This window comes from Gopherus evgoodei, chromosome 7, assembly GCF_007399415.2.
Source record: "Gopherus evgoodei ecotype Sinaloan lineage chromosome 7, rGopEvg1_v1.p, whole genome shotgun sequence".
Classification (NCBI taxonomy): Eukaryota; Metazoa; Chordata; order Testudines; family Testudinidae; genus Gopherus; species Gopherus evgoodei.
In genome coordinates this window covers 21045905-21060769 of record NC_044328.1, presented here as the reverse complement: position 1 = coordinate 21060769, position 14865 = coordinate 21045905, and the positions used below count along the sequence as shown (strand labels likewise).

General features: G+C 38.5%; 1 protein-coding gene across 3 annotated transcripts in view; it reads left to right on the top strand.

Moving 5' to 3' along the window:
* Positions 1 to 14323, top strand: part of CHST15 (carbohydrate sulfotransferase 15) — a 100416-nt gene extending 86093 nt beyond the window's left edge. For 2 of the 3 annotated variants that reach the window (XM_030570795.1, XM_030570794.1), the window contains exons 6-8: positions 6677 to 6833; positions 12707 to 12854; positions 14090 to 14323. In XM_030570795.1, the coding sequence (XP_030426655.1) occupies positions 6677 to 6833; positions 12707 to 12854; positions 14090 to 14280 (496 nt within the window). In that variant the 3' untranslated portion in view covers positions 14281 to 14323. Of the gene's footprint in view, positions 1 to 6676; positions 6834 to 11536; positions 11729 to 12706; positions 12855 to 14089 lie in introns of those variants that run through there. The other variant, XM_030570796.1, reaches the window with a different exon arrangement.
* Positions 14324 to 14865: the final 542 nt, after the last annotated feature.

Sequence of the window (14865 nt, the reverse complement as noted above, 5' to 3'; positions counted from 1 at the left end):
ATGTTGATAAAGTAATTATCAAACTACTGAACTGGTGGAAGCCACTAGGTAAGCACCTGGAACCAAAGTTAAATGCAGAACTGGCTTTTCACAACAGTAGCCTCTTTTGCAGCTGCAGAGAGAATATTTTATTTATTTCAGTTTATTCAACAAGCTGAGTTCAATGACTAGTTGATTAAAAGTTAAGAAATCAATTGGGAGTTGAAAAAGCAGGAATGCTTGCTTCCCTCTCCCAGCATATGAATTAAAAACTAGTTGTGAGAGGATGAGTTCTACTAGTTCTAACATCTTGAAGGACATATTAATCAGAACAATCCGTTCCATTCACTAACTACTGCTAATACTTCCTTTTGTGTAATAAATAAGTTAGTTTTAAATGCAAAACATGTTTTGATAAGCGTCTAGATAATTTTTTCCCTTATTTATCCAGCACTTTTACGGTAGTTTTATTTAATAAAAAACCCTAAAATGCTGCTGTTGTGCATATTTAATTGAATTTCCATCTCAATATAACTTGACACAAATCTCAAGTAAAAATTAATTACCTTCTAGTAAGTAAAGAATGCATCATTCACCATTTGATAACAAATTTAAAATATAAAATTTAGGAATTTTAATAAATAAGTGAGATAACTACTTAAATAATTGTGTGGGTGTTTATGTCTGTGTGTGTATCCTCCTTGTTAGCGAAACGAAGCACCAAAATTAGTGTGAAGGCTATATGTGATTGCATATCAGTATGGTTTATTGGTATCAACCAATAAGAATCAAATTCTCTTTAGAAAAATAACTAAAGTACAAATGCAAAGCATGACTTAAATCAAGGTTTCCTGCTTGCTGATTTGAAATCATAATTAAAATCAGTTATTTAAATTGCTTTGATTTACATCAATCAACATATAAATATTTAATAAGAGGTCATCCCAGGCAGACATTCTGAACTTGTGTCATAATAAAGCAGGGCACATCCCTTCCACTTTCTCTGGTGGAGGAGAGTGGGAGTTGGCACTGAAATGTTTAACCCAGAAGTGCCACATGAGCTCCACCCCGATGCTGACACATCCAGTCAAATTGTCATCTGCTGTGGTTTCTCCTTGACTAGATTTCCTGACATCAGGGATTCACAGAACAGGAACCGCCAGAGTGGCCCCTCCCTGTTTGTCAGCAGTAAAGAGCCATACTGGCTCTTCCTATTCTCTATGCTGGGAAATGCATTTCCCAACTGTTAAATGTGCCTCCTGACCTTAAGGTTTAAGACATGGTAATTTTATGCAAGAGACCTAGTTGAAGTACCTCCCTCATGTGAATTATCCACAATTCTCTCATTATTTAACCACCTTCTGTAATAATGGGTGTTTCACTTTGCCAGTTGTAATACGGGTGAGATAAAAAGTGAATTCCATTTCACTAACTCTGTATTTGCAGGGAACTAGATTCTGTATGTTTAGGATTTCATTTGCCCTTTTTTGCTTGTGCCTCATCTGAAATCATAGGAGCACGTTTAACCCTATCATAAATGGCTGCAACTGTCGTTGGTCCAGATTCTGCTATCAATTACATTAAGAGACTATTGGTACAGAGGACATTCTGGAATATGTTGGTGCAGTCAGGGTTATGGGAAGGGGTGTGGCCAGGCTTGTTTTAAGCTGCTGCAAGGCTCATATGGGCCTTGGACAGCCAGTACAGTTTAGGGCTGCTCTTAGTGCACGAGCCCCTTATTCTGTCCTTTGGCTAGCAACGAGGGGGCTTTGGCTCAATATAGTCATTCTGCATTTAGGGCCTGAGTCTGCTGCCAACGAAGTCAATGGGAAAACTCCCAGTGACATCAGTTGTGTAGATTCCCAGTGTAATTGAGATCAGAAACTGTCCCACTAGCTTCAGTAGGAGTTGCACCTGCTTATATCAAGGTTGACTTTTTTCATACTCCTTTGTGGTTGACATAATGGTCATTGCCACATTATTTAATTGTGTTAGATTATGATTGAGGATAATGACTTCAAGTGAGGAGTAAGTACCAGGAGCAGCTGAAATCCTAATGAACAAAGATTTTATTTTCCTGCAGCTGTCCCTAGAATTGAAAAACAGATGGAAAAAAATACAGAAAATGTAGGCAGCTGAGTGGAGAGAGAGAGAGATGCTTTCCATAAGGTGTCAGCAGGTCTTTAAAATAATGTTTTTTAAATTGGATGATTAGAACAAATTATCAGAAAAATTAACCATTTTAAACAAACTGCAGTTATGGCTTATCTTCAAAATGATTCTTGCTGGCTCAGTTCCTCCTGCAAGTGCCTGTTCTCCCATGCCCTGAATGGCAAGAACTGTCAGCCTGATCCTATTCTCCTGGAGAGAAGTACTTCCAGCCTGATCCTTATTTCGGGTTTTTGTTAACGTGCCATTAGCTAACAGCGGTCTTTACACGCACAAGTATTTCTGCAAGGACAAGATACTGCTGTGTGCGTAATGCCTACCACATTTAACTAAACTCTGCTGTTTCTGACCCTCAGCTTCTGCCCCATCTTTTTCTCATATCCTCCACTCTGCAACCAGATCTTCCATAGACACCAGAACAGACAGATGCCTAAGGCAGCAAAATATTAGGGGCAGCCAAATACTTAGTGGCTGTTTCTTGTCAGTGAATAGGGGCTTAAAGGTGCATACATTTCCCTGCCTGCTTTCATCAGCCAAACACTAAGAGCTGGTGTCTTGTACTCCGACAGTTACCACACTTCTGATTTTTCTTAAAAAAAAGATTACACTAATGAGTTTATTTAGGAGCAGGTTGTGGCCTGACCCTACAGGACTGCATGGAGGCCTGTGAGAGAGTAAGATCCCCCACCCCCCTACTTATTCATGGCTTTCTTACCCATCTCTAACATTTGGCTGCTCAACTGCCATTTCCCTCCTCACCTGTGCAGATGGATGGGAAATATGCAGAGCCTTGGTTCTCTCTCAGGTGCTAGGAGGGGGAATTGAGCCATTTCAGGATGGATAGTAGGATTTTCCTGCCAGAAGCCTGTTCTCTGCACTTCTCATGATGGAATCTTGTCAACACATTCCTTAAAAGAGAACTGGTTTTTTCACAACTGGATTGGAGTAATGCGCTTGAGAATCATACGGTTACGTCCGAAGAAGTGAGCTGTAGCTCACGAAAGCTCATGCTGAAATAAATTTGTTAGTCTCTAAGGTGCCACAAGTACTCCTGTTCTTTTTGTGGATACAGACTAACATGGCTGCTATTCTGAAAACAGTTACAATTATGGCTTACTTTTAACTCTTTGGCCTTCTCCTTAAAGAGAAGAATAATTCTGAAGTAGAGAGGCTGAGGAGCTTGATACTTTAAAAAGTGTCAGTATTTCCTATAATCAAAAATAGCAGGACAGGATTAAATCCATTGGTGGCCATTAGACATTTTATAAGCAGTACTTAAACAGAGCATTGAAATGTGTCTATGACTGTGCACAATCAGAAATGTAAGGCAAGAAGAGACCTAATAAGGCCGTCTAGTTCGTCCCTCTGGGTCAAGGCAGAGTTAAGTATACCTAGATCATTCCTGGCAGATGTGTATCTAACCTGTTCTTTAAAAGCTCCAAGAAGGATTCTAGATAAGCTGGTCCAGTGGTTAACTAGCCTTATGGTTTGAAAGTGTTTCCTAATATCTAACTTAAATCTCCCTTGCTGCAAAGTAAACTGATTACTTCTCATCCTACCCCCTTTGGACATGAACAATGGTTAATCTGTCCTTTTTATAACAACCTTTTACCTATTTGAAGATACATCCATTCTCAGTCTTCTCTAGACTAAACAAGCCCAATTATTTCAAATTTTCCGTATAAGTCATGTTTTCTTATCGTTTTTATTGCTCTCCTTGGGACTGTCTCCAGTGTGTTCACATCTTTCTGAAAGTCTAGTGCCCAAGTCTGGACACTCCAGCTGAGGCCTCACTAGTGCTGAGTAGTGTAGAACAGTTATTTCCCGTGTCTTACATATAGCACTCCTGTTAATACAACCTTTTTTACAGCAGCATCACACTTGACTCATTTGTAATCCACCAAAAGCCCTTTTTCTGCAGTACTGCTGCCTCTAACTAGTCATACTGCGTGTTGTATTTGTGTATTTAATTTTTCCTTCCTAAGTGCAGAACTTTACACTTGTCATTATTGAACTTCATATTATTGTTTTCAGATTAATTCTCCAAATTGTTAAGATCATTTTAAATTCTAACCCTCCCTCCTATTGTTGTAGAATATTATTAAACATTGTTAACTTCAGCAACACACGAGAACCAATTTTGTTTCAGTACATAAGCAGAAAGATGCAAGTAATGTAGACCCACTCCCAGACCCCTTCTGCAGATAAATCTAGAGGAACTGATGCACACTTGAAATTCTGCCAAGGAGCAGAAATGTAATAGCAGAAAGCTCTGACTGCCTGCCAGTTAAATTTTCCAAACAAGATCTATATTTCTCTATGGAAATTCTCTGCAGTCTGCTAACAGAATTGCTGGGCTGGGAAGTGGCCAAAAATTAGAAACCATACAGGACAGGGTTCTTAATTGGGTCTCTGGTTACAGACAGCTACAGGTTATCTTTTGCTTGGCTATTATTTTAAAGTAAATACAAATCATGTCCTTTCTCCTGACATTGCTAGGTAAGGATCTGATTGTGCAAGCCTTATTCATGTTGGTGAACTCTTATTTAGGCGAGCACTGGGTATGTATGTTTACAGTGCAGTTAGGCGAGAGCCTCCCAGCCCGGATAGACAGACCTGCACTAGCTCTGCTCCAGCTAGCATACTAAAAGTAGCAATGTGGACATTGTGGGATTAGCAATGGCTTGGGCTAGCCACCGGAGCTCAGATCCAAGGTGTTGGGTGAACTTGGACTCAGGAAGCTAGCCTGAGCCGCTGCCCATGCAATGTCCACACTTCTATTTTTAGCACTCTAGCACAAGCAGAATGAGCACAAGTCTGTCTAATTGGGCTGGGAGGCACGCTTCCAGCTGCAGTGTTGACATACTCTTTGAAATCAAGAGGGCTACTTGCATGAGTCCATATTCACTCATTTGAGTAAAGGTTGCACGGAGCTCTTAGTGTCTCATCATCGGTTTCTCAACAGTTTTCAGTAATATTTTCTGAATATGTAAAAATGAAATTAAAAACAAATATAAAAGTTCAGTAATTAAGGTTCTGTCTATATGACACACTATCCTGAAGCAGAGCCTAACCTCTCTAAATAAAAAGTAGTATTTTAAAGCTTCTGTAGAAATCTATGGCCAACTTGATATTTTTGGTTTAATAAAAATGGGAAGGGCATTGAAGATCGAAGTGGATTCAGTGTTCCTCTGGCATTATAGCTGTGAAATAAAGTCCAATTTTATATTTAGATAATGATTTACGTAAACATATGCTCTTACGGAGAATGAAGTGTATTCAGGGTCTCTAATATTGTGTGTCCAAGAATGGATTCTTTGGGCTCATAATACTTCTGCACTCTCACCCTTGCTGCAGAAATTGGCTCTGAAGTGCTGCAGAATTTTCAGGACTCTGGATATCTCTCATGAGCCCCAAACAAGTGAAAATTACTTACGTATCTCATTCAAGGGATGGCACACTGTCTTCTGTTTGTGTCACATCGTGGCATTTCCCTTATGTTCTGTTTAAAATGATGTCGACATCCAGAGATTCTCATCAGAGTCCCAGGGATTAAAAATAAATAAAATAAATATTTCATTTTACATTTTTATTTCCATCCAAATGAACCAGAATTTAAGTCATCTTTGTCTTGTAATATTTAAGCAACTATAAATGTTTGAAATGATTTGAACAAATATTTCATATTTGAAATGAGAGTGCGCCCTGCCATTTGCACTGTAATTCAGATTTGTATGGCTGAGATGGCTAGTAAATAGCTACAGAGCAAGACAGGGCAGCATGGTTGTTTATACTATTGGTATTGCATATATATGTGGACCATAGGTCCTGTAGTTCTTACTCAGGCAAAACTCCTGTTGAACTAAATGGGAACTTTGCCTGAGAGACAGCAGGCGTGAGACCACAGATTGTGCCGTGATACAGCTTCTCACCACACTGCGTACCAAGCATACAGAGAGACAGTGTGGACTAGGACTCAGGAAACCTGGTTTCTATTTCCAGCTTGCCTATGGGCTGTCTTGGAAAAGTCACTCCACTTTTCTGTGCCTCAGTTTCTTCTCCCACTCTTTGTCCATCTTGTCTGTTTAGACAGTAAGTTGTTTAAGGGAGGATCTCTCTTTTACTATGGCACATTCAGTGCCTAGCACAATGGGACTCTTTTTGGTTGGGGCTTCTAGGCATTACTATAATACGGAATAATAATAATTAATACAGAATAAACAAAAAGGTATATTTCGAGAATTTCTCTTCAGAAAAGAATTGGCTTCTAACTACTTAGGGCCTAATCCTTTTAGATGCTGACGTTAATAAGAGTGGAGGATGCTTAGCAACTCACAGGATTGGACCCCTAAAGCCTGAGTCAAAACCTGCTGAAATCAACTTCAACAAGTATTGGATCAGCTGCTAATGAATAAATGTTATAGTCACACCCTATTTTCTCAAGTATTGTTGTGGTCTTATTTTCATTATCATTTAAATTGATTTTCTTTAATTTTATTCCTCATTTACACGTGTATTTCATTCACAGATTGTATTCGGATTATCTGTACTTTGCAAGTGCGAATAAATCCGCAGAAGACTTTCATGAAAAAGTGGCAGATTCACTGCAGCTGTTTGAAAATTGCATGCTGGATTACTCACTGAGAGCCTGTGTCTACAACAACACCCTTAACAATGCTATGCCTGTATGTATTTCCAATAACATTTGATTCCTTGCTTTAAAAAACAGAATATTTTGTCTGGATTATTAAAATATCGGGATCCTTATCAAACTGTTAATAATTATAATTATAATCAAGAGGTGGTTTAGTTTGTGACTACCAATAAGCTTTCTTCCTTTTTTTTTTAAGTTGGTTACATAAAAATATATTCATGCATGTAAAAACTGATGTGCTGGCTCAGCTGTCCCTTCAGTCTGTTCCCTGATGAATGCCAATGGTAATAATACATTCTTTCTTGTGTGCAGGAGCATGAAGAGCACATTTAGCAAAGATTACAGTTTAATCTTTACTTGCAAACCTATCCAAAAAGTAGCTCTGGCAAAGATAAGGCAATTTCCGAACTGCACATAAGAATACATCATTTATGCTGGATTTTTTTCCCCAAGAAAAGGCTATTGATAACTAGATTAAATGCTCTCTCTCGCTTTTTTAAAGCCGTACACAGCAGAAAAGGGAGAATTCTATTACATAAGATATTGGCAAAGACCACAGAGCTAAATCTCAGTGTGATTGTTCCAAAATTCACATTTGTAGTGTTGATTTGTTTTTATATTTTGTTTGAGGGTGAAAAAAGAGTTTTTGCAAATATTATATATATATTCAGGAGATGCGTAGCAGTATCTCATTTACTGTGGGATGCACTTGTAAAGTACCAGGTCTCTGTGATCTAGCCCTTTACCTCCCATTTTCTTGATTTGGGTGGAAGGACACTTTCCTCTTCTCTCTCCAGATTGCAGTAAATTTCATCTCATCATTTCCTCCAGTTACTAAAGTTACCTCAGAGGAAATCATGGATCACAGGCACAAGTCAAAGCCATTTGAAGTCAGTGGGAGTCTTTCCCGTACTGGGAATGGGAATCAAGCCCCATGTTCCTGAGCGATGCTATACTGATCATTCAGAAATGGAAGTTGAAAGAGAGACAGTGTCTCCTTTTATTTTATTTAAAGTGAATTTTGTAATGTGGTGGTGTGGAAAATTGACCACATGGTTGATTTTAGATCAGACAACCTAAGGCTCCTTTATTTCATACAAGCATATATGCAGGGAGAGACAACATGACCCCACATAAGAGGCAGGCTGCTCTGCTTTCTACAAATCTTACCAAGCTTATAAAGGTTAAAACCGCAAAACGTAGCACCCTTGTTACACACATTAATTGCCTTATTGGGATATAATATCAAAAACAAGCAGGCTGACCATTTAATTTTCCCATTTATGGTTTTTCCTGTTATTGTCAAGTCTGCGGTTTGTTCTAACACTTTTCGCTGTGGTCTGGTTATGCAAAGACAACCGTCAGAACTTGGCATGCCTAGTTCCCTTCTCCAGCTTCAATTCCCCTTATTTTGGGCCCTGACCACATTTTCCTGCCCCCGCATGCCCTTTGTACAGATAAACAAGCTTAGCTGCTGCTCCATACCTTTGCTCATTAGGCCTAAGGCGGGATGGGGGCAGGATTTCCCTGACAGTGGTATTACGCCACCAGGGGTTCAGCTCTAGTGGCGACAGTTTCAAGCTCAACAGAGTGAAAGTCACCTCTACTACTTGTTTCAGATTTAGAGTCTCTAGGAACACATAACGACCAAGGATCTGGACCACTCCCACATTTACAAGTACAAGGTCTAGTCTGTTTTACAAGTTAAGTTACAGTTACCCATTGTAACAGAGTTCACAACCCACCCCTCTTCCTGGGACCCACCTGCTGCCCCAATAAGGCTGAGAGGCTTCAGGGTTGTGCAACACCTGTGTCTTTATTTACCTACCGTTATCCCACCACCAGTGTCTGTCTATTTACAAGCTTTACAGGATTATTCAACAGCTTTTACAGGCAGTCAGCCTTCAGCTAGGAGGCCTCCAGTTCCTTCCCTGACTGACTTCTCTCTGGCTGCCCCCAACCTTCTGGCTCCCTCTCAGCCTTTATAGCCCTTGGATTGTCAGGCCAGCCGGTGTTGCCATTCCTCAGGCTGGCATCAGGCCTTTTTCATCAGCCCCAATCTGCTTCCCTTGATTGGAGCTGACTGGGCAGGGGCTAATTAGATACTTTTGCACCAACACCCTGCTACACCCATGCATATATAAATTCTATGAAGATGTCTGCATAAGTTACAAATATAGTTATACTCACATCCTTAATGATATTCTTAAGGTCTGATGGCTGCCTTGCCAGTTGATCCTTAGTATAGGAATGGTTCCTACTGAAGTTTTCCCATAGGGAGCTCCGTTTTCCTAATCTGGACACCCTCTTTTTATAATGTGATTCTGACTAAACCTCATTAGCATTTATGCACATAGTGTACCCTGCAGCTAAGGCATGTGTTAGAAAAATGTGACTATTGGGTATCTTGTAAGCAAAAAATTACTTTTGCTGTTAATTTTTCACAGTATCTTTGGTCACTTACTTATGTCGAGCATTTCTTAAGCCTATGGCCTAGTATGGCTAAGATGACATCTTACAGGTCTCAGCCTGTAGGCCTTGTGTTTCAGCCCTACTTACTTAGATACCTAATACGTAATTATCACTTCTAACTACTGATCCATCTTATACTTCTATAATCCTACAACTTAACTCTGTTTATTATACAATGATTATATATGACCTAACTTTTTGGTTAATCATAACATCACACAATAAATGAACAAAAAACTAAAATAATTGGCTACAACAGTCTCCTCCCTCTTCAGAGACCGACTATCATGCTCTGAGCATCTCCAGTCAAGCCCACTCTGGGAATTGCACCACTGTAATGCAGTGCTTGCCAACTGTCTCCCTTGCACAAACGCAGTTGAATTGTGACATGAATACACTTGCTCAGACCCCTTGTATTTCCCCAGGTGCCTAGGCCGGCATCATTTGTCCCACAATTTATTTCTCTTCTTAGACAGCACCTTGAAGAAGGTACTTCTGAAAATTAACTCATTGTTCTTTCTTTTGAAAGAGATTTTTTTCTATGACCTTGGATGTTAGATCAGTAGCTGTGTGACTACAGCAGAAAAAAGTACTCCTAAGAGACAAGAAAAACAAGTAACACAGAGATTGCCACAGCTGATAGGTAACTCTCTGTACAGAGAAGGGGCATTCATCTATTTATCTTCACTTACCATCAATAGAAAGTGTATTAACCAAAGAAAGGGAAGGGGAGCCAGGGGTGTCAAACTAAAATTGAAGAGACTGCAGTCAAGGAGGATTCTTTGGGAAATGCTCACTTGCATTGCATAATTTATAGGGCGGAAGCAAATAACTTTCCTGAAAAGATGATTTTGTTTTGGAACAACAGTGGCAAAACACAGGCCTGTATATCGTGCCGTTTTTCAGATGTCCCAAGAGAAGTGAAGGTGACTATCCTGGGCAACAGAGGCACTTTATATTTGAAGTTCTTGCTGGATGAAGTGAGTGTTAATTCTATCCCAGAATTCACTGGTTGGATAGAAGCTCAGTAATGTTATAAAATACTGTATCCCAACCTACATTATAAAACTGAGACTGGTTTCTTACTTGCCCAGTACCGTCCTGGTGGGAGAAAGAGGAATAAAGATGAGGAATACACATAGATGATTTGCTGTATGATTGTACAGTGCATGGCATAATGTGGCTCTGATCCTGTAATACTACCATATGTGAGGCTAATAATTAAAAGAAAGTATTTAGAGCTTATAGTTTTGGCATGTAATGTGGGGGAGATACTTGCCCTAAATTTTTGTGTTATATTCAATATGTACATAAGGAATTTTACTACAGGTTACCCTGTAACTGACACGCAGCCTAAGACCAGTGTCAGGTCACAATAATTATTAGACTGTAAGATTTTTGGGAAAGGAACTGCCTTTTATTTTCTGTTTGTTCAGTACCTGTCATAATGGGTCATAGTGATCATGATTGTGTCTCTGGACACTACTATGGTACAAATAAATAATAATAATACAAGGAGTTAATAAACTGTGGGAACTGTTTCCTCAGAAAGGAAATATTCCACATAACATCTGAGCCAAGAGTAAGGACTGAATTTGTTGAGAACTTTTGAATCACAGTTTTTAAATCTGTGCCTCTAAAGACTGTTTTGCACATGCAAACAGCTACCCTAGTGCAAACCAAAAGTTGTTTGGCTTGCAAAAACTCAGGCATTAAAACTTAAGTGCCCAAAAATTTAGATGTGCAGTTTTGAAAGTGCATATGCAGAAGTTGCTTTGGAAAATTGACTGTTTAAGTTTGAATAGATTGAGTCAGATTGCATAGATTAGTTTCTCTACTTGTCATCATTTCATAAAAGTAGAAACCAAAATATTCCATTTGTGTTCTTGATTTGGAATTTTAATTTAATAACAATGATCTAACAATAGTTGGAGGATAGGATTAATGTTCCTTCTGTGCTTTACTGGCAATTCAGAAAGCAGAGTGTTTCTTTTCAAATGACTTCATGTTGTTTATTGATGTGAAGGTTGTTTTATAGATTATTAAAATTAATCTGTCCATTATGATTCAAAACATGATTTCTTTCAGAAGTATTTAGGCCATAACTGTAATTACTCAAGTCAACTAAAAGAGCACAAGACATTGTCATTTGCTTTTATCAATTCTATACTGAATGTGACTCCAAGATGTACCAAGCTTCTTTTATCAAAGGCAGGTTTTCACGTCTTCCTTTCTGTTTCTATGTCTGAACGGGTAAAAAAGAAAGAAACACAGGCACAAACAGGAACTTGGAGTTTTAAGAAGCCTAAACTGCACCATTAAATGTTTGTCGCCTGTTATTGTGCAAAATTGAACAAAAGTGAAGATCAGGTTAACGCCAGACTGAAAGTTTGTCCCTTCACATAAAAGAGAACGATCATATTTTCCACTACAGTATACTACAGTGTAAGTGTTCGGTTGAACAGTTTGATGGTGTACTGTCTAAATCTGCCTAGGTATTTATGCCATGCTCCTAACTTTAGCATCTGAGCATCTGTTTGGTTTTCTAGGAATTACTAATATTGATTAATGGGAGTATAGTTTAATAGTACACAAGTCCTCTACCATCTTCATTTTAAGATAACGTTGGTGTCCTTTTCCTTCTGGACATTTGTGAGGTTGAATCTGCCAGGCTGAACTATCTGATGATCATTCTTCATAAAGCAAAAGCTAACAGATTATCTCCTCACATTCTAATTGGCTTGAAAAAGTGAGGCGTGTGCCATAGCAATTAATCCCATTCTATGCAATCGTCCAACTGCTGAAGAGTGGTGTAGATATTTTGATCATAAGAGCTTTTATTGAAGTATTTTCTCTTTGGAAATGCTGTGAGTATGAAGTGTCCTTACAGAATGCATGTTTGATAAGATAGAGGAATAAATTGCAACCCCAATACATCGTAAGGTGTGTAAGAAATTTCTGAAAGGTGCTGAGTGCCTTCAGCTACCATTGTGCTCAGCCTTGCGCCTTTTGGCCCTGATTAAGGTGAATGTACTTACACATATGTTTAGCTTTAAATATCTCCATGAATACCTATTCAGTTCAATGGTTGCGGGTCAGAGTGCTCAGCACTTATCTGGACAGGGCCCTAAGCACATGGTCTCAGGCCTTTACTAAATTGAGATATAATTTACAAATATAGGGTCCAACGCTGAAGGATTTAACTATGTAAGTAGCCCCACTGAAGTCAATAGCACTACTCCAGCATAAGAGCTACATGATCAAGGTTTAAACTTTTTTTCTAGGCATCATATTTTAAAAATCTTCTTCTAGATCAAATCCAAAATGGATTTTTCCTTCTCATGGAGAACAGTGGAATGAATATTCATTAATTTTGTTACAAGGTAGAATAAATGAATTAACTCCACTTTTTTGTTGGTTTGTTTTTTGTAGGTGAGGCTACAGGTTGGCCTATATGTTGTGTATCTCTTGGACTGGCTGACTGTTTTCGACAAGGGTCAGATACTAGTTCTCCGCTTAGAGGATCATGCATCCAATGTTAAATACACCATGCATATGGTGTTCCAGTTTCTGGATTTAGGTAGGCATCATCTAGCTGGTTTGAGTGACGTGCAAAAGTCATGCTTACATTCTGGATTATTAATACTTATGGAGAGACAACATCCAAGATGTGAATCAGTGTTGATAGAGGGGCAGATTGTGCTGACCTAACTCAAACAAAATTACCATTGGCTCCAAAGCACGCATTGTTTTCAATGGGAGTTTTGTCTGAGTAAGGACAGTGCAAGAGAGTGTACAGAGAATTAATAACTGTTATAAAATCAGAAACATGGTACTTCATGCATGTGTTTAAGCATGTAGGGCCTGGTCCTACTTCTGTTGATGTGAGATGGACTGCAGCAGGAGCAAGAGCTGGCCCGAGCGATCTAAACAGCCAGGTTCAATACTTCAATGGTTATGATGTGTTTTGTTGCCAAATCAGCAAATCCAGAATCTGAGTATTATAAAAGGCAGCATTTCTAGTGTCTTGGGGAATATGTTTTGACTGTCATTGACTGAGACATCTGTTGCTAATCGTCAGAACAACATTGGCAGACAGAACAATGCCTGATATTGGTTAGACAGTAGGAGGAGGAGGAGGATGGAGATGTGGCTGCACATTAACCTGGTTGAATCCAAATATTAGCCTAGGTAATTAGATTTAGCAGATTGAACAGATAAGGAGCCTGGTCCCTGCTCCTCCCATCTAAGTGGCATTGAAAGAGGTCAGTGCTAGCACAATCAGGCCTGCAGTGTACAAGTACAATTCAGGAGGGGTAAAGTTTTCTCCTATACTGAGAGTCATCGTAACACCACTTATATCCCACTGAAGTTCTTAAAGAGAACTGAAGTCAGATATAAGTGCTGCACTGTTTGACTGGGTGAACTTCACCCTAAAAGGTATCAGGTGGCTCCTTCATAACATAACAAAAATTAGGAAATAAAATGAAATAATTGTTACCAAAGAATGCACATTAATGGTTATTTTTACTGTCATATTTGTTTTCTGAAAACATGTCTCTACATCTAGAAATGATTTGTGTTGCTTATTGCTAGGATGATTAATTGATATGAAAGGAAAACTAAGTATTTCCATGTAATCTAACTGAAATTTATTTTACTAAATTAAACCCATAACCAATATTCTGGAACATAACCACTGTTAGCAAAATTGCATTAATTTTTTCTTGACAAACCTATTTACTTGGCCATTTACATTCTTTAACATTAACATTTTGGGAAGAAATACATTAAAACAATTTTCTTTGACTGCAGGGCCTATAAGTGAGAAACAAGAAGCTCTAATTACAAAGAGTCCTGCGTCAAACACTAGACGTCCTGAAGACCGAAATCTGGGACCCATGTTACCAACGACAAAGGCAATTCTAAGAGACTTCTATAGGCCTTTTAATACAAAACTGGCGCAAGTTCTTTTTGATGATGCTTTTTTATGGAAAAAGACATAATATGTAAATTCACTTCCACAAATACACTGCTTTAAGGAGTTTTTATTTTTTAAAGTGTATTTTTGCGTGCACATATTTACCTTTTATCCATTCCAAGGAGAAGCAAATCTAATGAGATGAGAGTTCTCTTCCCCTTAGCATATGATATTTCACTGAAGCTAGATCACATTTTCCTTGTGAAAATGTAAAACATCCTGCTTATCAATCTCTTGCCATTTCTTTCCCCACAGCAACAGAATAGTATGGAAATAGCACTGGAATTAAGAAGTTCTTTTACACTGTCTGGCTGTGGTTTTGAAGTTTAATCTTCTCTAAAACAGTACAATACATAATTAGCATTGGTCTCTTCATGGCATCACTTTCAAGGTATGTTCTCCCCTCATTCATTCCAAAGTAATAAAAAATATCCATTAGCCATTAAAATCTCTATTTGAATTTAATCCAAAATTCTTTTTTATTACTACAGCGCATCAGCACATAGTGCAGAATCTGTTCACCCAGATTAATGCTATTACTTTAGTTAATTAACTAATCTGATATATAGAAACATAACCAAGTGACTTTTCAATGTATTACTGCATTTAA